Source organism: Neopsephotus bourkii, unplaced genomic scaffold (assembly GCF_033783945.1).
Source record: "Neopsephotus bourkii isolate Nb327-2 ecotype Australia unplaced genomic scaffold, CSIRO-AGI_Nbou_v1 NB_1036, whole genome shotgun sequence".
In the NCBI taxonomy this organism is placed as follows: domain Eukaryota; kingdom Metazoa; phylum Chordata; class Aves; order Psittaciformes; family Psittacidae; genus Neopsephotus; species Neopsephotus bourkii.
Window position 1 is genome coordinate 236,518 of NW_026901525.1, and position 24,279 is coordinate 260,796.

Genomic DNA, 24,279 nt, shown 5'->3' on the forward strand with positions numbered 1-24,279 from the left:
AGGGGTTTGGAGTTACACGCTGAGAAACTTTGCTTGTTTAACAGAGAGGCTTTCTCCAGGGTAATAAAACTCTCACATTGCTGTGCCAGGGATTTTCCATGAGGTGCATGTCAGCGGGTGGTGGGAGCTGCAGTTTCTGTGGCCGGTCATAGAAATGGAGTGAGATCACCCCAGAGAAGCCGACCACAGATCCCAGTGAGTCCACAACAGCAAGAACTGGGAAGAGAGCTGGGGGAAGGGAGGTTTGTATAGCCCCAAAGGTTCTTTTTCCTTATGCATCCAGTCACGTCCCAATCTGATTAAACAGTCCCAAGGCTTCTCCATTTTCCTTCAACCCAGGGGAAAGTCTCTCGCTAGACAGGCTAAGTGAGGCAGATGTATAGCTCCATCCTCTTCCTTCCTGCCTAAAAATACCCACAGCATGGAGGCAAAGGGCAATGCAACACAGCTGGGGCTCTCTAAGGAATGCAATGGTCAAACTTCATACGATCCCCCAGTTACTTGTACTGTAGTATCATAGAACCATAGAATACCAGGTTGAAGGGACCTAAAGGATCATATGGTCCACCTACTCTTTGCAAAGCATGACCTAGACTAGATGTACCAGCACCCTGTCCAGCTGAATCTTAACAGTGTTCAGTGCTGGGGAGTCCATCACTTCCCTTGGGGGGATCACTCCAATGGCTCACTGTTCTTGCTGTAGCAGGCTGGGTCACAACAGCACTATGAGCATCTCTCTTAAAGCAAAAATTCTGACACACTGCATTACATCACACGGGTTCTTCTTGCTTGTCTATGGATTTGTACACATGGGATGGTGTGAAAAGGAAGTATTTTTTAAGGTGTGAATGCAAGGATACTTAGGTTTTGCAGCTCTGTTTTTTTACCTAAAAAGGAAGAAAATGCAACAGTTTTCCAAAAGACAGCTTTCTTTTTGATGTAGTTTCCATTTTACATGGCACTGGTTTGGGGATGTCGGTTAAGGTTAGTGGTCTTCAACCTTCTGTATCTTGGTACTGCTTTCCCTACTAGTTGCAATCAACTAGTGCAATAAGACAAGTGATGAGCCCCGTAAGAGCACAGCGAGTTTGGGTGTGAAACAGAAGAACATATATTGACTGTAGCTACTCCTCTCCTATCAGATTTCATCATGGTAATGCTAATGCACAGTAAACAGTCAACATTTCCCTGACAAGACCATGATACCATCACAGACCTCACTCTCAAATCAGGTCAATACCTATCTACAGTTTCATGATGTAAGATTTCAGAATGGGCCTGGTGCCTCCAAAGTACCAGAGTGGATTGATGAAGATGACACAGGGCCACCTAGGAATCACAGCACTCCTCCTGAAGCAGTGCTGGCCAGCCTGACCTTCAAAGATCATTTTCACTGTTCAAAACCACCACAGCATCCCTCAGGACAAGTCCAGTGGATGTCATTATTAGCTCCTTCAGGAATACAAATGTTGACCTGGCTGCTTAATGGCATGGCTCTCCCAAACACAACCTAATGAGACTGCAACATCCAAGCTTGTGTGGGGAATGACTCCCACCTCCTTTGCAATCAAGTGCATGGGATGCTCATGGAGCAGGGGGTGAACGCTGGTTGGCATGGAGGTATATCCAATGTTATGGAATTTCAGGACTGCAGGTAAAAAGACACTGCTGAAATGATATATGGAGTGATCTTTAGATTTGCTCTCTAAGAGCTCTAAGCAACGTAGCAGTGGGGGCAAGGCAGCTATGGGATTGAGGAAGCAAGAACACTGCAGAGGGAAAAGCAAGCGTTGAAAATGGCAGTGAGAAAGGAAAGAGCCCAAAAGAAAAACTAAGGGGAAGAAGGAGTTAAAGGCCTGCAGCAAGTTCACCTATAGTGAAAACACTTGAATTGCTTTATAATCTCCCTCCTTGGTCGAGGCAACAAAGCATGGGATGGCTGCGAAAGATTTGAAACTGACTGAATCCCACTGGAAGGATGGGTAGAGCCAGCAGCAGATTATGTGAAACCAATAAATAAGGGGAAAAAATGAGACAAGGAAGAAATTTTTATGGGGGAAAAAAAAAAAAAAGACAGTGAAATCATGTCTTGAGAACGATGCGCTTTTTGAGAACCCTTTCCAAGAGATGGCCAGGAGAGGGGTCAGATCCATTTACCATCTTGCACAAAGCAGCAGGCACCCTGTGGATTCATTTGCAGGAATGTTCCTTCACTGCAAGAAAACATCCTAGCAGCCACAAGCTGCTGAGGCTGAACAATCCGCCATCAGAATCCTTGTGGGAACTAGGCATGGACCACCAGGTATGCACTGAGCACCCCCGGGGAGCCGCCTGTGCCTGTCCTGCCTCACCTCTTAGCAGTGCACATGCCATGTAATGTAGGTATAAAATGTGTTTCTGCAACCTGGTGTGTTACATTAGTGCCTGTGCTTGGCATTAAACAGCTACTATATTCTGTCTCACATCCAGAAGGATGGTGGCCTTAAGTCGGTGCTACGGGAACTTTAAAATAAAACACAAGCATACGTTCAGGATGACTAATGCGTTCCCTGGTGCTTGCACAGAACGTGTTGGAAAAGTTGCTTTATTTTGTCCCTGTCGTTTAGCAAATGTGACTCCGCATCCGTTGGGCTGGGCTGAGGGATGCAGACAGGCTCATGAGGATGTGGAGACATGGCTTGTCTCAGTGGGGACAGCTGGGGAGCAGTTAGCACTGAGAACTCTACCCAAAACCCGTGCTCTGCAAGGGGCAGGGTGATTTGCATTCATGTTAATGCTGGGCCTCCTTAATTTAGTTAAAATCAGGGGCCAAGAGTCCCCTGAAATGGCAGCAGCTTCAGGACAACCCAGTCAAGGGGAACAGAGGCTTCTCATGGGCTTTAAGGCAATAAAACCCAGTTCTCAGTTAGTCCCATAGGTCCTATTTGCTACAGGAGGGTGATGGCAATACATCAAACCTTTTTCTCATCCTCTTGCTTCCCTGCCATCCCTGGCACCCGCTCCAAATCACTTCAGCCCATAATCATTAAAGGTTGCCACTACTTTGGCTCTTTGCATTCACAACTTGCTGCTGACAAGCATCTAAACCTGAGCTGGGCACACAGTGCCTGCATCTGGGTGAGAGGTGAGTTCTGCACAAACAAGCAGGTTTCCTTTCCCAAAGCATTATTTCACTTTTTTGGTGAGCTAGTTTGATCATCTACTAATGAAATACTTGCAAATAAAAGCAAACATCCACCAGCAACTACAGAAAACCACAACCACGGACTAATTAAAGCCTTTTTCCAACACACAAAAACCAAGACCACCCAATGGCAAGAGCAGAACTGAGGAATCCTGGCAGGGATTTCTTTCAGCTCTTTGCCCCCTTCTGCAACACACAGGAAGGATGAACTTTAATTGTATCCCACAGACACACTACTTGTGAGCTGGGTTGCAGTTTTTGAGAAGATAAACAGCAGTATTAGAGCAATGCTGAATTACTGAAGAGTACTCGGAATTACCTGGAGCAGAGAATTCAGATATACATCAAATTTAGAGCTTGCATCTATTCTGGTTTGAGCTACTTTGGTTGGGTGGCATTAAAAACCACATGAATATAATCCTTCTTTCCTCCCCCAGCCAAAACCCAGGTATCAGAAAAGACCTCCCCAGATCCTCCTTATAATAGTAGCAACCATTGGAAGCATCATTTTCAGAAGGTTCTGGAAAGATTGAGAAGATTTGGGGGACACCTCTGTCACATCAGAGACAACTAGAAGATAGATTTGTGCTCTTCAGCTGTTTTTGCCCAACCACCCACTCAGAAAAGAGATTGAGGTGCTTGCTAAGTTAAAGACAACTCAAAAGGAAATTGGTGCAGCCTGAGGTATCTCCAGATCTCAAGGGTCAGGTTTTTACAGTGGCTGTAGAAAGTAAGCTGAAATCCACCACTTCTGCTCACCTTCACGTGGCACCTTCACTGACTTGCCATCATTGTTATCAGTAACTCCTATCCAACCATGACACAAAAAGAGAAATGAAAGGAGACACTTACCCTCCTTCAAAGATCTTGATCCGGACTGGCTCTCCTCTTTTGGTTACAGGAGCCTCTTCTTCTGGTTTTCCTCTTTTATCCTCTTCCTTCTCAGCTCTAGTTATATCTTTTCGACCTTCATTAGAAAGGAGCGAAGGCAAATGAACCTATCTCCCCAAAAGAGCAAAACAACCAATGATTACATACAAAATCACTCGAAGACAGACACAGACCAAACAGTCTCAGAAAGAGCCAGCAACCTACCGCACATGCTGCTCCTGACAGCTAAGTGCAGTAATAAGGACACCCTCTTAACATACAGGGTGGCTGCTTCTGGATTTTGAGCCCTGCTGGTTATATTTACTGTGATTGCTTACAGGTTTTTAAATCACCCATGGTATATGGTGGTTCAATATTATCCAGCTCTTGCCAACTGGAAAACTGAGGCATAAAGAGAAGTGTCTTGGCTGGGTCACTCTGAGCATGCGGTGGAGCCATGGGTATCTGTTCCCAAATCCACTGCTCTGTCCTTGGATAATCCTCTAATATCTACATCTACTAAGGTCTAGAGAAAAGGCATCTGTAGAACTCATACATTTAACCTCAAACCTTTGGGTTTCCCCCACATATACACACATTCACACAATTCTGGACTTTAGCCATCTAAACGTGATATAAATCACTTGACAGTCAAAGCTCTCGGGTGATTTCCTTTCCCTGAAACCCTGTTGCCAAGGGTGCAGTACAGAGAAAGCCACAAAACCAAAGGGAGAAAATAATCCTCAACCTCCCCAGATGCTCCCAGGGTAAAATTTGCTTTTCCACTGTTTAAATTGCTACCCCTTGTTTCGACCAAGGTTTAAGTCATGCACTCACATCTCATCTGTCATGTTTAATGTTATTTGTTACAGTATAGACATATATACAGCTGCTTCTCTAGGTCTGTAAGATGCAAAGCGGAGCTCTTCCATGCCTCGAATGAAACGTGGATGTTGCCCTCCTTCAACATGAAAGTACAAATAACAGGGTTATCCAAAGCTCCAAAAGAGGAAAGCAGATTGCTTTTCACCCAGGTTACTCCTTATACAAGTGCAAAAAATACCTTTCAAGTGCAACTAAATTACTCATATCCTCCCTTTATATATAATTCATGGAAACAGATGAAGGCATTTGAGAGACCAAGGTTATTAGAGGGATTTTGGTCTGACCGTAGCCAACAAACTGGCAGAAGTCTAAAGGAGAGCTGGTCACCCTTGTCTCTACAGTTGCTGGAAAGACTGGGAGCTCCCAAGGGTGATTCAGCTACCCCACCTTAGACACTTATCTTAAGAGGGGAATGAATCACCCAAGAGGTGCCTCTTTGTCTCCCATGGTTATAGAGGAAGCCAAAGAGTGACTAGCTCAACCTGAGACATGCAAAGTTCAGTGGGATACAACTCCGGCTCCCCAGCAGCATGCTGCTGTTAACACCCTCATTCTCAGCAGGAGGAGAAGGAATGGACTCACTCGAGTGTAGCTTTGCAAAACTGAGGTTAAATATGTCAAATTCACCCAGCAATTTCAGGAGCTCACCTTAGAGCATTAGATGTACCCAGGACTACCCTTTCCCTTGGGTCCAGCTTGCACAGATTAGCCCACATCCGCACCATAAGACCCACATACCCTTCCTAGATGTCTCCTGGGAATGGTTCCTGTCTTATCTCCCTAAAAGTGCCCAGGAATTGCTTTGGAAAAGAATATCAGCCCAGGACAGAACAGTGCCAGGAACCATTTTAACAACTTAACAGCAGAAACAGTCTCAAGCTGCTGTCTCTGGGCATGGAGATGTCTGTGCTTGGAGGAAATCAGGGGCAGGTGACACACTGAGCACCTTCAAAGATTAAACCTTGGCCGTTGTGACTTCACCTCCTGATATGAGCTACAGGCCGGTAACAATGCTAGTGAAAACCTTCCCAGTTCAGCTCCTGATTTACTGAGGAATACAAAACAATTGACTTTCTAGATGTAGTATGAGATTTATTTATTGCAACTTTTAAAAGCACAAAACATAGACAGATGAAAGGCACCAGGGAGAGCCAAAATCATACAGTCACTACTATCCCCCTTTACAATCTTCTTTAATTTACAAAGTGTGCAAGCCCGATACAGTGCAATGATCCATCCCTACATGCACGCTGGAGCCTACAGTCACTTCAGAATTGATCTGCTCAATAAACCCCACTGGTAATTTAAAAACCAAGCCAAGTACGTAGACAGTATACACAGTACTACTGTTTGCTGGTAGCTTGCTGCATGCATAATTATACAAAATATTAGAGCTGGTTTACATTTTCTGTTGTGTCAACTGACAACTTCTAGATACATAAAGAAGAAAATACTTAAGGGAAATAGCTAAGAGTGGAGTTAACTGAAGGTTGAACTTTCAACCTTGGATTCAGACTACTTCTACGTAGCTCCTGTTAATCGCATCTTCCTGAGTAACCGGCAGCGCTTCTTGCTAACCTGTGCCAGTCGTGTGTACATTAAAAACTAAACTGAGGATTTCACTCCCACTGATCATCTAATCAGAAGTTATTTCTCTGCTTGGCATGAGGTCCATTTATCTCCATTGCAATTAACATCATTTCTGGAAGTCTCACTCCTTTAAGCAGCAGGTATTAATATTTCCATTTAGCTTACACCATTTCCTAGGTGAATTTGGCAGGACAAACTGTTGCAGATTGTACCATGAAAACTTTAACTTTCACCACCAGTCAACTTACAGAGTTTTGTCTAAAAGGTTTTTGAGTCTTTTGAGCAAACGCATGCAGTGAACTATGTATTTTGATGACTGAGGGCTGAACCATTCCTGTCTAGAGCTTAACCTTTAACTTCAGGGTATGAGGGTCTTGTACCTCTGAAGCACACGCTTGGCATGCGCTTTAGCACCATGTCAAAGAGCTAAGCTCAGAGGAGCACAGGCACTTCTATTAGAGAATGCAATCAAGGATGGTACGACACCATTCAGATAAAGTCCTTTGAAGAAGAGTGCATAATATCAAGCACTAGTGTGGTTGTTGCCCCTGTGTCCCTAGAAATTCTACATTTTGGATTTCTGCAGAAGAATGATGGAAATGTTGAATAGAAATAAAGATTTATTGAGTCAAAGTGACTCTACTGTATATTTTAAGATGCACTTATAAGCAGCAGCTGCAGCAGCAATTATGATAAATTTACTATTTAGCATTCATTTCATGATACAGAAATAAAATGAATAATCCATCGATATAAACTGACTTGAGATGAATATCAAACTGCAAAATCTTTAGAGCAATTCTGTTTGCTAATCTGCATGAACATGATCTGGATTAAAGGGATCTGTATGGTTCAGCATTAACCAAGAGGGGAAAAGTCTGGCCTCAAAATGAGATAGATAACATTAGGCAGCTACCAGAAGTGTCGTAAAGACTTCCGTGCCTTTATGGCCAATGCCTTTGGTGAGCTCTGTCCCTGCGAAGCTGTTTGCCTTGCTCCCCTTAACTCTAAAACCAGGTCTAAAATATCCTTAGATACCCACAAAAGCAGGTAGACAGCTAAGGACATTAACTTAAATGGACCAAATGACAGGGGTGTTTTAACTAGACTCCAGGTCTAAACTACTGAGGCACTTATTTTTATAAATGTCACTGCATGCCTTTACGCTTCTTTGGGAGCCTAAATACACTTGCAAATCTCCCTTTAATATTTTTAACTACTTTTAAGCATGCCTCTCCATGTTCATTACTGTGAAGTCAGTAGATGCACAACCAGACAGAATCCCATTTCCCCAAGGTAATCCTTTTTTCATTTATAACATGCAAAATGTAGGGAATTATAACAGCAGTTAGGAAAAAAAAAAGAAAAAGGAATAAAAAAAGATGTTGTAAAGCTATTTGAAATATCAAGACAAATGCAAATCAAGTCTAATCCTTTGTGCTTGAGCAGTGGCAGTTCATGGTGCGGTGGTGATTCCTACATGCTCTTTTGATTACAAGGCAAGTAGAAACTGGAGAACAGAAATATGGCACATTGCCTTGGAGTAGGCTTGCCTTTTATTTTATATATAACAGTGGGTTTTAGCTTCTTCATTCTAAAAGTTTCATTGAGAACAAGTGCTTACCAAACTGAGAGAGGGATGAATAAACTCCTATTAAACTAAGAATAGCAATTCCCCGTCCCTCGTCCCCCTCTTCCCATGAATCCAAATGGATGAGGAGAAATATATAGGATTGCATTACCTCGGTCATTTTTGGCTTCCTGGAGCTGGACGGGACAAGCCTGCCTGCCTCTGGACGTGGAGCAGTAGCCATGGTGTAGGTTTCCTTGCTCACCTTCTGCTTGGACCTCAGGAGGGACAGGGCTGCTTTAGTGGATATACCTGGAAGGTTAGGATTATACAAGCTAATACACCAGCTGGCATACACTGAAGACCTTCGATCAGCTTGCTGGATATGATTTGGCTTTATGTAGTTTAAATAGCACCAACTGACATTAGTGGTTGTGTGGAGACTGGGGAACTGAAGTACCTTCTTCGTATCTGTACCTTCTCGAGACTTCACTGTACTATGAGTGACCTCAGACAGAGGTGCAGTGCTTGGAGGGTTTGGCAGAGACTGCTCCACCAGTTCTTTGGAGTCTTCTTTCTTCACAGGTTGCAAAGGTGCCTTGCTGAGGAACTGCTTGCCAGCTGGCTGCTTATACTCTTCCAGTGCCTCCAAACTTGGAGAACCTGAATGGGACACAGCTTGCTGTGAAGTACTTGGGATTTCCTTTGGCTCTGACTGCTCTGAGGACAAGCTAGGTGGTGTTTCGACCTCGACCCTCCCTTGGCTTTCTGCAAGCAAATGAGACTTATCCTGCTTTTTCCCTTCCTCTATTGCACTGGGTGGCTTCACCACTTCCAACTTCTCTTCTGCTTCAGACACTTCCTCCTCTTTCACTCTCTTCTGCTGTTGTGTTTCCATGGTCAGCTCCAAGCTACCAGCTGGAGAGAGCATTCTTTTGCTTCCACCAACTGTTGATGTGCCTGCTTCCAGTCCAAGGACACTGTCTGATGGGGAGGTGAGTGGCATATACCCTTTCCGTTCTGGTAAGGGTAAGGGCACTCTCAGATAAGGGCTCTGGAAAATGCTTCTTTGATCCTCTGTGATCATCTGTGCCAGATCAAAACCTAGTCCATGAACATCAGCGCTACAGACCAGGGTACCCTTGGGATGGTGATCATCAAATTTGGGGAGTACAATAGAAGAGGAACTGCACTGGGATTGAGTGACCAGAATCTGAGACAGCGTTGTGTACATTGCACTCCCATAGGATGGCATATTTGTCTGTATGCGAACAGGGACAACAAGTGACACCACTGGGTCTGACCGCGTAGGAACAACGAGCTGAGATGCAGATACAGTCACCGAAGGACTTGTGCAGGTCAGAGGATGCAACCTACTGTCCGAGTCATATTCCGTGCACGGGGAAAGAGTGGAGGCTCCAGCTGTTGCAAACAAACTGGATTTGATCTGCGGTAAATGTCCACCAGCTTCACCTGGCAACTGGAGAGCAAACTGAGACTGAAGGGGCAGAAAAAAGGCTGAAGGTATTGGTGAGGAGACGGGATAATGAACCGGCAGGAATGAAGGATGCTGCCTGAATGGCACCTCAGCTGGGTGAGACATCAGCGGAGGAGCGATATGAAGCGGGCCTGGGTGGATGAGCGTTTGCGGGAGAGGCAGTGGTGGGGTCTGAAATATGGAAGGAGGAATCTGAGGCATGGTGAACTGAGCAGAGAGGATGTCAGACATCGTGTGTGCGGCAAAGAGCTCTGCAGACTGCCCTGCCTGTGGCAGGAGGTGCTGGTAGGGAAAGATAGAAACCTGTGGGGACATGAACTGCTTTTCATGCAGCGTTAGCTGTGGTACCGGGTGAAACACTTGCAGAGCTTCTGTGTATGGCTGGGTGTATGCTGGCTGAGGGCTGTCTTTTGGCTGACTCTTTTCACTTGGGTAAGTACTGTGAGAGGGCAAAGGGGATGAAGATGTCGGCTGCTGGGGCAAACTTGTTGAAGGAGATTTACTTGTAGAAGGAATTGGATCTTCTGTCTCTGGCCGGCCTGTCAGGGCTGAGTCTGGCTCATGCTCTGGGTGCCTAGTGAGGGATGCTTGCCTAACTAGAAAGCATTTCCTTCGCTCCTGTGGAGCTGAGGAGGATGAGGGGCCAGGGGTTGAGGCAGGAGTGGACGACAAGCTCCCGTAGTCAAATGATTTACTGCGGGTCTCGGACATCTGGGAAGGATGGGACACATTCGGTGTCTGCTCAGAAGCAGATCTCCGCATTTCCCTGGAATGGTGATGGTGGCTTGGTACCATCAACATATGTGAGCCAACACCAGGAGGCTTTGGGTGGGATTCAGAGGGCTGGCTCGTTGACTCTGACTTGCCGTGATCTTCACGATCAAATGAGACAGAGTGGCTGGAGCCATGGGATATGCTGCTTTCCTGACTTGGGCTTCGGGTGAGGGAGACGGATTCAAAACTGGACTCTCCGGAGGACTGAGCCATTTCTGCCAGCCGCAGCCTCTTCTTTTTTGGTGGAAGTTTCTCTGCTGGGAGCTGAGAAAGGGTCTGGCTCCTCTGCGGCCACTGGAATTCCTCCGTTTTCTCTGGCTCTTTCGGCGGAGGCTCTGGCTCTGTTTCTGGTCTGTCGGGCTCTTCTGTGACCAGAATCTCTGGGACCTGGATGTTGGGCTGGCGTACCAGCCTGGGCTGCAGGGAGTGAGGCGGTCGGCTGTGCTGGGGTGTCGGCTGAGACGAGTACTGTGGCAAGGGTTTGTCTTCTTCCAAGCTGCTTGCTTGTTCGATAGAGTCAGACTTCTCAAAGGAGCTTGTGTGCTGGATAACAGAGATCTCCTTTGAGGTTGTTCTTCTCTCTTTGCCCTCTGCACTTGAAGCCGGTTTGGTGTTCCTGGAATGGAAGCTGGCACTGACATCGGAAGGTGTGGATTTACCCGGATCTGCTGGTGACTTAATGGATTCACGGGTTAGGTTTAACGTGACATCAGATGATGCCGGGTTTGCAAACTGAGTGCCTGGTGCAGTACTGGAGGAGGGAGTCTCAGACAGCTCAAAAGCTGGAGGCTCCTCATCATCACCGAGGCTCTTTTCCTTTCGCCTCTTTCGGAGCGGGGTGAGCTCCAAACTGCTCCCTAGCTTGTAATGCATCATCTGGGGCCACGTGTCAGGATCCGCAACACTTTTCTCAGTCTCTGAAGAGGTATGGGAAGTGGAAGAGCGAGGCTTTGAGAGCTGCAGTTCTGAACAGTAGTATTTCTTATGGGCTTCATAATTGTCCCTTTTCTTATACCGAGCACCACATACGTTACACTCGTACATGAACCCTTTAACTTTCGGACCCTTCCGAGACTTTTTGGTAAGATCGCTTTCCTTGGTTTCAGGCTCCTCAGGAGGTTTGGAAACAGTTTCTTTGTTTGCAGAGCTAGCCTCCTCTGAGACGTATTCTACCCCCAAAGGTAGCTCAATAGCTGGTTGTCGTTTTAGCATTCGGGGATGGGAAGAAAACGCTTGACTGCGGCTTAAGACTTCAGGCTCCATGATGTGATCATCAAATGAATAGCTACCTCTAAAGGTATGTGGGGAGCTTATAGTGCATGCAGCAGAAGGCATTGAGTGGCTTCTTAGGAGAGGCACTGTCTCTGTGGCACTGTGGGATTGCTGAAGTGACAACAATGATTGTTCAGGCTTAACTTTTTCACCATGGGATGTCAAAACTTTCGCTGCATCCAACTGGCTACTGGAACCAGACTTGATATCAAACTGAAACGGTTCTCTATATACACCAGACTTTGGAGATTCAATGCTGCTACGTCTAGATAAAGAGCTTCTTCTAGGCTTAACACTATCTATTTCACTGGTATCTACAACAGCTTCGTTAATTGTAATTAGCTTAGTGATGTGTTCAATAACCTGTGTTCTAGGCACAGATAATGGTACCATACTAGGCTTCTCTTCACTAGACAGGTGGGGAAACCCCTGGGATGTGTTTGCACCTAACGCTGAAGTCCTTTGCCCAATTCTACCACATTTCCCAAAAATGATTTCTGCATAAGATTTTGCATTAGTATTTGGTGGGCTGATCTGCTGCTCTGCACTTTCTGATCTGGAGAAGTAGCCTGACTCGGTACTCCCTTTGCTCCCAGGGCTCAGGAAAGCTTGTTCATCTATGACCTTCTTCCGTTCGCTCAAGCGGAGTGCAAGCTTCTGCTTTATAGTATGGGTATCTTCGGATTTATGGCTCAGAGGATGGTCTGACGATGGCTCCGCAAACTGGGTGCTGTCTTCAAGAGACTGAGACATACTGGAATGAGACAATGAACACCGGTCATGGCTGGAGCCTTGGCTCCCTCCACTCAGCAAGCTACTGGACAAGAGTGTGTGCTTCTGCCTGGGTGAGAGCTCTACTGAATGGCCCGACATCGCACCCGTTTCCTCCTCTGAATCTGTGCTTTCTCCTTCTGTTGGCTCTTCAAAGTCCTCCCCACCAATCCTTTCCATTTCCAAGCTTGATGGATACATCTCTGCTCCAATCCCCGAGGCCAGCCCAGCTTTTATTCGATGAGCATGAGATTTCCTATGTTTATACAAATTGCTCTTAGTCTTAAAAGAAAAGCCACATGGAATGCAAGGGTATGGCCTCTCACCCGTGTGTGACCTGATATGTTTTTGGAGCACACTTGGCTTCGCACAAGGCCTGCTGCAGTACTGGCAAATATATTTGCCTGGCTTCTGAGGTTTCTTTTCCTTCTTGTGCACTTCCTCAGCTTGTTTTAAGGAAACCTGTGAAGGGCGAGGGATATAGACCTTTTGAACAGACGGCATGTCCTCTCCGGGAATGATCGGTGAATGGGAAGGTAAGAGCTGGCCGTGGTGAGAGTGAAGCCCAGGTGATGAAAAGGAGCCAGAGGGACCTGGTCTTACTGGATCAACTAGCTGCCATGTGGGACCTTCAAGGACATGCTCTGGTTTCCCAGGAGACATAAATGCTGGTGACAGTGCGTGCTGCTGAAGCTGCGAAACGTGGGGAGGATGTTCAAAAGAGGAAGGCTTAGGCTGCTTCTGATGTCCAGTCTTCTCCTGAGACTCCTCTCTTGGAATCGGCAAAGAACCAGAAAAGTGCTGCTGTGATATGATATCTCGGAGAGGGGTTCCTTGCGAAGGAGCAGAGCTGCTCTGGTACGTAGCTGTGGATGAAATACTGGCTTGGAAAGCCTCTCCTTTGGGAAGCCTCTTTCTTGGACTTTCCTCAGCCTTTTTTGTGCTCTTCTGGCTTTGTTCAGGATCCATGACCTTAAAAGGGTCTCTGAATGCTATTTCGGGAAGGTTTTGGCAGGCTTCATTTACGAATAATAAAGGTCTCTTCTGTAGATTCCTTGTTTTGCCTGCATTTGCTACGAAGCCGGAGCCACCAGGAGATGGTTGTTGATTTAAGATTTTACTAAAGTGTCACTAGTTGCTATTTGATTCAAAAAAAAAAAATGTTTCAAGGTCAATAAAGTTCACATTGGTAACACATGACAAACTACTTCAAAGAGAGAAAACTTTCCAAAACTTTTAGTCCAAATATTTTCCTTGTGAACTTGGTTAAGGCTTTAAACCTTGCCATTTTATTTCAGTTGACAGTGGCAAGCCTTCAAAGTCAAGATGCAACCCACAATGTGTCTCTTGTTTGTTATGCAAACCTTTGAAAACTTGAGAGTTTAGTGCTCATCTCACAATGATCTTTTTTTTTCCTGGGCAAGGAAAATAACACTGAACGGTGTGTGTCCCCCTGTGTCTTCCTTCTGTTCCACTTTCGACTTCAAAAGTCTTGGAAAAGTATTTCCCACATTTCTGTAATTACGTCCAAAAGAAAACAAACAGAAAAAATTACTTCAGCGTTTGTCTTGAAGCAATGAAATGCTGCTACTTCTATAGAGGGTAACAGTAAATATTTTGCACAAAAGTAAATCAGAGTCACTGACTGAATGTCTGCCATTCACGAGACATTCATTTTAATGGTAATCTGAACATAAATTATACCAAGTCAAACCTCAGAGTCTCATACTTAGTTCAATGCAAACGCAACCTGGCTCTGCAACAGTAACCAAAGACAGTAACTTGAAACACAGACACTTTTGGAATATGTATTAAAATGGTTTCAAACCTGAATTCCTTCTCATTTCCTGCAAACACTGATGGGTTTACAGGTTTGGTAATTATACTTCCCTCCCAAACAAACACCAAAGTAAAGCCAACTAAATACAAAGCACTGCCTAATGCAGCACACACATTCACCGACAAATAAAATGCAAATCTTTCCTGCATAAAACCCACACTTCAGCTTGCAACAATCTTCAGTGTCATTTACAACAATAGCAGGTAAAGAGAAAGCATACACAGTCTTATACTGAGATGTTGCCTCCTTAATTTCCTGCCTTTTGTCACCAAACAATGGTAAACCCAACTTGTAAAGGATGTATTTCATACAGGCTGGATGTCGAAACTGGCTGTCTATAAATGGGAACCCTTCTTACAATGAATTTGAATGGGAGGCTCTATTAAACCTACCTCCCTTGTCAGCAAATACAGCTATTACTGAGACACTCGGGGAGGAAATACTCTGATTCCACTGAAATAAGACAGCATCACCAAGAGATGGAATAGAAAATGGGTGGGATACTCCTAAGGAAAATAAGGATGGTGCTTTTAAGCAAAGAAAATTGATACATGTAATTTAAAATGAGAAAAGAACTATCTTCCTTACAAAGCTATTATCTGCCTTAGGGTGCAGTGCCTGGCTATGACAAATTTGCATTGGTTTAATTATGGGAAATGGCTCAAAGTCCTGCTGCTGTCCTGATCCTGTCCCATGTAGTGGAAGGGTGTATGGATGCGGCTGAAACATAGCAGGGAAGCACTGGGGACTGAGATTTTAACTGCACAATGGCCCAACTTAATCTTGAAGAGAACCAGTTAAGAGCCAGCAGAAGAGGTTGGCTATGTTCAACACGAAGTCCTCCAAGGATTACCCACTCCTTATTTATTCCTAAATCCTGTGGACTCTCCATATTCAATGCGAAAAGAGAGACATGGAGTGTAGTTTAACAGAGGGCCTACAAGGATGCCAGAGAGGGATTCTTCATGAGGGACTGTAGTGATAAGACAAGGGATGATGGGTTCAAACTGAAACAGGGGAGATTTAGGTTGGATATAGGGAACAAGTTCTTCCCTGTGAGGGTGCTGAGGCACTAGCACAGGGTGCCCAGAGAAGCTGTGGCTGCCCCATCCCTGGCAGTGTTCAAGGCCAGGTTGGACACAGGGGCTTGGAGCAAGCTGCTCCAGTGGAAGGGGTCCCTGTTCATGGCAGGGTTTGGAACTGGAACCTTCCAACACAAACCAGTCTGGGATTCTATGATTAGTTATCATTCCAAATGTCCAGACCATCCTCAGCCTCTTCTGACGAACACATAGGCCCCAGCTGATTTTGTTAGGGATTCTGCACAGAAGTTCACATTTAAAGGACTGGTCAACAAACAAGCACACCTGCTGCCTGCAGCAGCGAGCACAGCCAGTCCGAAACCATCCATGCCACTTTCCATGTATTTTTGACATTACTGGAAATGGTCCCTAGCATGGGAATGGCAAGAGGTCATTCTCCCTGCTGGATGCAGTTACTCCAGATCAATACATCCCCAAGGAAAATTCAACAGTGCAGAATAAAGTGGAAGAAGAAAATGAAGTCACAGAATCACAGACTGGTTTGGGTTGGAAGGGATCTTCAAAAGGCATCTAGTCCAAACCCCCTGCAATGAGAAGGGACATCTTCAGCTATATCAGGTTGCCCAGAACCACATCCAGCCTGGCCTTGAATGTCTCCAGGAATGGTGCATCCACCACCTCTCTGGGCAACCTGTGCCAGTGTTTTAGCACCCTCACTGTAAAGAATTTCTTTCTCACATCCAGCCTGAATATCCCTCTCATCGTTTAAAACCATCACCCCTCATCCTATCACAACAGGCCCTGCTAAGATGTCCATCTTTCTTCCCTGTGAACTTAGAGGCACCGTAGAAGAAGGGAACAAGATTCCTAATGCTGTTCTGCCCGGCTCAGATACAGCCTAGGGTAGCTAAGAGTGTCTCACTGCATTACATCACATAAGAGATCATGCTCCTCCTGCTCTCCCTCTTGCCTGATGGGTCCTTCCAGCTGGCAGAAGTGAGGGACTGGTGTGGGTCAGGCTCCAGAGAGCTGGCTCCTTCTGGAAATGCACTGGGACTAACGCTGGTGGGAAAACCTACTCTTTTTCTTTTCTTCCTTATTGTCCTTCCAGTTTCTATTCTTTTCATCTCGGTCAAAACCTATCCTCAGATTCAGCCTTTTAATATCCATTACATTTCACCAGTTCTCCTCTTTGTTTCTCAGAAAAGGCACATCTTTTGCTTTTACTTTCATCCCTCCCCCTCATGCCCTGAGTAGCTTCTTCTCCCTGTCATGTGCCTCTACTCGTTTTGCTCATCACTTTCACTTTGCAGGCACTCTGCACTGGGTTCCCTGTAGAGCAGCACAGCAGCAGCTAACACACAGCAAGGCAGCACATGGCTTTGGCACAACACAAGAATCACAGAGTCAGCTAGGTTGGAAAGGACCTTCAAGATCATCAAGTCCAACCATTCCCTCAGGACCCTGTCAGTCCAAACACTACCTCACTCCTAGAGACAAATCTTTAAGGAAAAAGTCCCATGGATTTTACGGTCCATGGTTTCCAGCTGCTAACATTGCATGTCTGTGGCCAAATCCAAAGTACAGGCACTGAAACTGGGGATTCCAGCTATTAGTTCTATTCAGACATCATTTCTTAGGGGTTTACTTGAGATGCAACTGAGTGAACATGAACAGAAATGCCCGTTTTGTTCACAGTGACAGAAACAAAGAGATCAATGACAAAATTCCTTCTGATTTTAATGGGACAAAAATTTTACCCTAAAGCCTGAGATAAAATGAATGGAAATGCTTTTATAGAAAGTTGCAAGTGTTGGTATTTTGAATTACCTCATTACAGCTGAAACGAATTCCTTCCTAGAGGCCCAGGCACACAGTCTCTCCCAATCCCAATCCTCAACTAAATCCACCTAAAGAGTTTGAGGAAGAGCTGACCAGTGTCAAGCATTAGGCTGGTCCCTCTGTGACTATCAGCACCTCTATGCAGCCATCCACCCAAACAAGCTCTTTAATACATGAGGAGCTCCTGGTGGGAACATCACTGAAAAGACACTATGTTCCTCAGTTCTTCCAAAAAACCTGTAACCCCATGCTTTATAAAGGCAGATAATGTGATGGCCAAAACATGGGTGAGAAGCTGAAGGGCATTCTGCTACCTGGAGATCATGGTTTTCGCAACCAGTTCTCAACTGTAGCTTTGAACAACGGGGCAGATGCCACCTTAGACTTTCAAAGTGATTTATGACTCAGAGGGATTTACAATGCAAACAGTGAGCAGCAGCAGTAGAGCTCCTGTCATTACCTCTTGTAACTTGCCTCAGTAACACAAACCACTACTACAGCCCAGCAAAAGTTTATCAAAGAAAAGCAAAGGGAACCAAACAGAAATGCAGGTTCTGTTGCCAGGTTGAGTCCACTGCAAAGAGCAGTGCACACATCCAGGGTAAGTCACTAGGGAAGAAAACAGAGATTACTTACAGTGGACTTGGTAGTCTGTAATTTTGATGGTGTCTCCCTTTTGTTTGCTCACGATTTAACTCAGTCTGTAAAAGAAACAGCCCGTTAGAGTCGTAATGCACATACATTAAAATGCCATCTCGGCAGTGAGCACAGAGGACTTAGATCAGGTGCCCTGATGGAGAGGATTGCTTGGTAACCAAAACAGTACACAAACTGAGTCCCAACAGCTGGAGAAGCCCTTGGTGGCTGCGTGCACCTCCTCTGGCACATTTATCCCAGTGGTGATGTGCACGCTCACAGTAAACACAGTGCCATGGGGTATTCCTCCTCCTGGCCAAGGCTGCAAGGGAAACCACAGCCTGGCTGGTGTCAGCCCTGGCCAGAGGCAGAGCAGACAAGGCAACAGCTCCACACTTGAACATGGATTTCATGGCAGCTCAGATGTTGAGTATTCAGATCAGCACAAAGGTGCTGCAGCCCATCCTCCAAAGCTTGCATTTAGTCCTCAGTTTTGCATTTAGTTTGAAGTAAACCACTCAGTTCCTCCACACTTCATAGCATCATAGAACATTTAGGGTTGGAAAGGACCTTAAGCTCATTCAGTCTCACCCGCCTGCCACAGGCAGGGACCCCTTCCACTGGAGCAGCTTGCTCCAAGCCCCTGAGTCCAACCTGGCCTTGAGCACTGCCAGGGATGGGGCAGCCACAGCTTCTCTGGGCACCCTGTGCCAGCGCCTCAGCACCCTCACAGGGAAGAGCTTCTGCCTAAGAGCTCAGCTGAGTCTCCCCTTGGGCAGGTTCAAGCCATTCCCCTTGACCTGTCCCTACAGGCCCTTGTCCCAAACCCCTCTCCAGGTTTCCTGCAGCCCCTTTAGGCACTGGAGCTGCTCTCAGGTCTCCCCTTCAGGAGCCTTCTCTTCTCTAGGCTGACTCAGCCCAGCTCCTGAGCAGAGCTGCTCCAGCCCTCACAGCATCTCTGTGGACTTGATCCACATCCCTCTTAAGTTGGGGGCTCAGAACTTTATTCTTTCTCAGTGGCAACTGGTTGTTAGAAAATAAATGATTAAAATCATAATAAAAAAGTGGGTTTTTTTTCTTTAAGAAACATCAAATTTTTGTTTTAAAACTACAGACTCCTGCATTTACCAACACGATTCACACATTTGATTCTTAAACCCATTTCACACATGCAACATCTGCTGAGTTGCTGTGGACCTGCAGGGGGAAGAAAGCAAATCCAGAGCTAAAGACCAGTGACTTGGGTTCAATTCCCACATCGGTTACACATTTCCTGTGTGAAACTGGGCAAGTCAGATCATCTGTGGGACAAGTTAGTCCCCATTTCTAAACTAGGGATACTTCCTTCTTTCACAGATGTGCTGTGAGTCATCTGTTAATGTCAGTCAGACCCTCGGATACTACGGGAAGGGGGAGACTCAGAGAGATAAACAGGGATCTATATAACTAGAAACAGATGGGAAAGCATCCAGGGGACTTTCTCTGCTCATTGAAAAGTCTAGGATGGGATGCTGTGCTTAGTAACTTTCCCTTACACCCCACATTGTATCAACAACTTCCCTTCTCACCTTTCCAGGCACCAAAGGGCACCCGTAGCTGCACGACGAGGAAAGCTAACAAACAAAAGTAGCTCTCATTTTGCCAGCAAGGCATGTGCAATGGGCTAATCTAATTCATAGAATCATAGAACAGTTTGGGTTGGAAAGGACCTTAAGATCATCAAGTTCCAACCCCCCTGCCATGGGCAGGGACACCTCGCTCTAAACCATATTACCCAAGGCCTCGTCCAACCTGGCCTTGAACACTGCCAGGGATGGAGCATTCACAACCTCCTTGGGCAACCCATTCCAGTGCCTCACCACCCTAACAGGAAAGAATTTCCTCCTTATATCCAATCTAAACTTCCCCTGTTTCAGTTTTAACCCATTACCCCTTGTCCCATCACTACAGTCCCTAATGAAGAGTCCATCCCCAGCATCCCTATATGACCCATTCATAACTTAAAACAGTTTCTCCAGAAAAGCATTTGAGTAGTCAGAACAGAGTAATTATTGCAAAATCTGCATATTTTAGAGCTAAATATTCCCAGAAATATCACCATTGAAACTAGAAGGCAAAACAAAAACGGAGCAACAAGCGCTGTGCAGCTTAGGAAGCATCCCCAGCACAGCAGAGATCTTCAGACCATGAACAAACAACAGCTGAGAGCTCCCTTCCTAATGCTAACACTCACAAATCCAGAAGACACAGCAGTATCTTCCTACCTTGAAGGTCAACACTCAGCTCTGCACGCTTTGGTAACAGTTTTAAGGCAGACCCAGCTCTTGCACTTGCTCACTGCCTGGACCATTTCCATCATTAAGAGCAGCAGCGATTTGAAGCCATGCTGCTGCAGACATGGAAGGGCATGCCAATATACCACTCATATTCCAGAGGGTTTGTTGGGTGTTTTTTACACTGTTAATGAAACTAATCCTGTTTTCTTGCTACCAAAACTCAAGAAACCCAAGTTCTCTCGCAGTGCTCAAGCTGACCCTCAAGAACCATTCAATGCTTGTGACTATGAAGAGGGATTCTGTGCATCACAGCCACATCTCCTCCTCAGGACTGCAGAAATCTCTGCTGCTTTCACTTCTCACATACTCATTGGCGTAAGAAAGTCATTAGTCTTGAAACTACTGCTGCATAATGATGCTTTCAAAATCCATCTGAATTGAACGCTCCAGACCTGCCAAACCAAGAGTGGGAAGCCAGCTATCGGCAAGATGGTGATTCTGTCCAAGGTAACATGTCTTGCATGCAGCTAAAGTAGTAATTGCCTTTCCCCAATAATATGTTCCCCCTGCTGAGACTTATGGTTAAACTCATGTATTGAGAAACCTTCCAAAACGTTTGCACATAGTTTCAAACCACAGGAGAGGAAAAAAAAAAGAAAAGAAGGGACAACCACAGTTCAGATGGAGTTTATGACTTGTGCTCAATCTCATAATTGCAGGGTGAATCAGTGGGGAATGAGGTTTTAGTCAATACCACACTCCCTGGTCTCATGGGCAGCAAGCTTTGTAGAGATCAGCTGAAAATGGTTTCCCTTTGACCCTCCCCTGACTTATTGATGAACCTCACCTCAGAGACTGCCTTGCCTTTCTTCTATGGATGCACACAGCCACATCGGGAGGGTTGTGCACAATAGTCACTGCACACTGCCTGCTCACATCTTCATTTGCCTGGTGCAAAAGCCAAGTGGACAATGGAGAGTAGAGGTATAATGCAAAACCCAAGCAGATATAGGGAGTGTCACAGATTATTTTGCTGTATGAGAAGCAGAATCTTGCTTCAAGATGAATCTCAGCCTTCTGCAGAGAGCAGACACAAAGCCTAGACACTGATTTGGAGCGAGGTTCTTCCATGTCACCAGCCCTCAGGGTCAGAAAATTGGTCTGGTTCCTTTTATTTACTGGTGTAGGAGTTGTCTCAGTTGCTCTGCAGTTGGAGGGTGGAGGTTTGCATCTGCAGCTAGTCACTGCCCTGCTCCTCCTGCCCTGAGGAACTGACTCCTCGCACCGTCTGGTGAACTCTAGGGCTGGGACGGAGCAGAAGGAAGTGCACTACGGGAAGTTGAACAAAGATGAACCGCAATGGAGATCAGGCGGACAAAGTGTCAAGAAACAGATAACAGACCAACTATCAGACATCACACTCAGTGCTGGCTTCTCATAGCATGCTCCAGTTTCAAAAGGCCTGTAAGCAGCTGCTGGGATGAGGAGGGGATCCCACCCAGCCCCATGGCCCCCTTGCAGCAAGGTTGGTCTGCAGACCAGAGCATGGGCCATGAGGCTGCTGTTTTGCATGTGTAGGTGTCTGGGCTCACTGCACGCATCTTATCAAGCCCTATGCAAATACACACCAGACCCAGAACCACGCAGCAGGCAGAGTGCCTCATCTGCCTTTGATGTGTATCACAGTAACCCAGCAGTGATTTTAGCACTCAGTGAGGAAACAAAAAAGGACCCCAAATCAACTACCAAAATGGAAACAAGTTTGTTTCAGCACTTTCTGTGTTTCCTTTCAGCCTGCAGTGATACACAGCAAGTGCCAGGTCCTGGCTCCTACTCACACATCTGGACTGTGCTGTCCAAAAGGGACCAATTTGGAACCTCTTCTCTTGTTTGCTTCAGGATGACAATTAATGGAGTAAGGGTTACCCAGCAGGCAAGCCTGCAGCTACTAAATTAGATGCTCAGCTAATCACTATGCAAAGGAGTACTGAATGACAGAAAAGAGGCAGCAGCAGCAGCAAGGAAGTCATGACTGTGTGTAACAATGAAATCCATTTCCAGTCCTTGCAGAGCATTCTCCAGTGTTCCACACACAGATTTTACCACCCATGATTTAGACCCCACAGCAGACTACGTTAACTCCTGTATGGTTTTGCTTCACAAGGATGCAATTGGTTACTGCAAGGGTTGAAGCCATTCCACAACAGGGAAAATAAGGAATTTTGGTATATTTAACAAGTGTAAGATAGGCTACTCGTGGCTGACTGCAGAAGTGACCAGGAATGAAGGACTGATAGAGGGTTCAAGCAGGAAGGCGCTGCCTTGGCTATGCGTATGCGTTGTGTAACATCCTGCATCATGGAGAACGCATCCTTCTGCCCGCCCTCAGAATGTACTTGCAGGACGTAGCTGGGTCACTGATGCTGCCTGCAGGGCACAGCAGGTTTGTAGGCCTGAACAAAACCAAATGAGGAATTTGAAGACAATGAAACCAATTAAGAGAAACTTTTAACATGCAAATTCCATCTCTGCTCCTTGATAATTTTACTCTTTGAGCTATTACATAAACTGCTTTTTGTCTCGTCAACAATAAAGCAGAAGCAATTAAGCAAAATGCAATAAAACTTAAGCCAAATAAAATTAAAACAGTCTCCAAGATTATTGTATAAACTCACTGAAATGACAAAGTGATCTTTCAAGCTGACATCACAAAAAGCTTCCAGTTTGCATTGGATACAGAAACAAGAAAAAGAAATGCTATCGAAAACATCTCCACGCAAACATCTCTCACTGGGAGTGGAGCTTTCTGGTGGCTGTGAGCTGCATTATCATTTATCCTCATGCAGAATTACAGTCCAAGCCCACAATAAGGCTCTCTCTCTTTATACAGGCTTAGCAAAATGGGGCAATGAAGCATCCACTCCTAAATGTATTTGCACCTCCGTTTATATCTATATAGACATTGAACTATGCAACAAAACACAATGCTCAATAACTAGGGAGGGATGTGGGGCTGATGGAGCAAGTCCAGAGGAGGCTGCAGAGATGCTCTGGAGACAGGTTGAGAGAGCTGGGCTAGTTCAGCCTAGAGAAGAGAAGGCTCCTTAAGGGGAAACCTTAGAGCAGCTCCAGTGCCCCAGATCACAACATGCCAGGTGGGTAATCCCTGCTGCTGCTGCTGCTGCTGCTGCTGCTGCTGCTGCTGCTGCGAGAAGATTGCATCACTTCAGGTCATTACCTCACCAGCTCTCAGTGGCTACATCAGGATCTGGAGGACGTTGGTATTCCATTAGGAGGTCCGCAGGGAAATCCAGGCTGCCCTAACCGCGAGGAGCAGCTACACCACTGCCCCCAGGCTGGGAGGTTGATGGCAGTTTGTGCCTGAAACCCGAGGACCGATCATTAAGGATCCCATAAGCCCTTCTGGGCAACCACAGCCTGAAATTCCCACACTGCTGGACAGGAGGTTTTTCTTTGCTGCCTGCCCTGCAGTACTGTGCAAGGCTGCTGCATGCTCTCAGCCAGCTGCCCTCTCTCCATCCATGGTATTCCAGCACTGGGAGTGATGCACTGACTTAACCAAGTTCCTAAGTGCTCTAAGGACAGAAGATACCAAAGAAATACAAATACATCAGTAATTCTCTGAGTTAGGATGATGCAAAAGCAGGATGCAGATGGGGAAATTATTGCATCTGAGCACAGCCCCTGATGAGAAAAACAAAAATACATCAGATCTTCCTAAGAAGTGTGTTACTTTCTGAACACAACAGCAATACCCAACACTGTATTATGCCAGTCTGTATCTTATTTAGACAAATACAAAGAAGAGATCTTGAAAGTGACAGTGAAAAAAACCATGGAACCTCAGTGAAAATATTTCCAAAAGGAAAACCTCCCTCACTGATTCAGGACCAAAGACAATGGGGTTTTTCCTATCCTCAATGAAAAGACAGACAGAAAGAGGAGAAAATGATCCCTCTATTCCCGACAAGCAAAACCAGTTTCTGATCCTATCACCAGGCTGGCAATCTCCTATTTACAGTATCAGTCTTGACTCACTGGGACCATATTCTGAAAGTCATTTCTATTTTGTCACGTAACTGAAATGGTGGGGAAAAGAGCAGATGACACACACAGAGCAAGCACCTGTGTGTCCCCAATGCCACCCTCATCCTGAGGAGCTTCCTCGATAAAGACTTAGCTGTGTTTTCCTTACGTGGCAGGGGAA

At 45.7% G+C, this 24,279-nt stretch overlaps 1 protein-coding gene across 8 annotated transcripts in view; it reads right to left on the reverse strand.

Annotated features, from left to right (window-relative positions):
- Positions 1-24,279, reverse strand: part of HIVEP3 (HIVEP zinc finger 3) — a 244,961-nt gene that overhangs the window by 49,607 nt on the left and 171,075 nt on the right. For all 8 annotated transcript variants that reach the window (XM_061360605.1, XM_061360608.1, XM_061360603.1 and 5 more), the window contains 3 exons: positions 17,776-17,840; positions 8,272-13,929; positions 4,037-4,182 (listed from right to left, as the gene is read on the reverse strand). In XM_061360605.1, coding sequence (XP_061216589.1) covers positions 4,037-4,182; positions 8,272-13,383 — 5,258 coding nt within the window. In that variant the 5' untranslated portion in view covers positions 13,384-13,929; positions 17,776-17,840. The remainder of the gene's footprint in view (positions 1-4,036; positions 4,183-8,271; positions 13,930-17,775; positions 17,841-24,279) is intronic.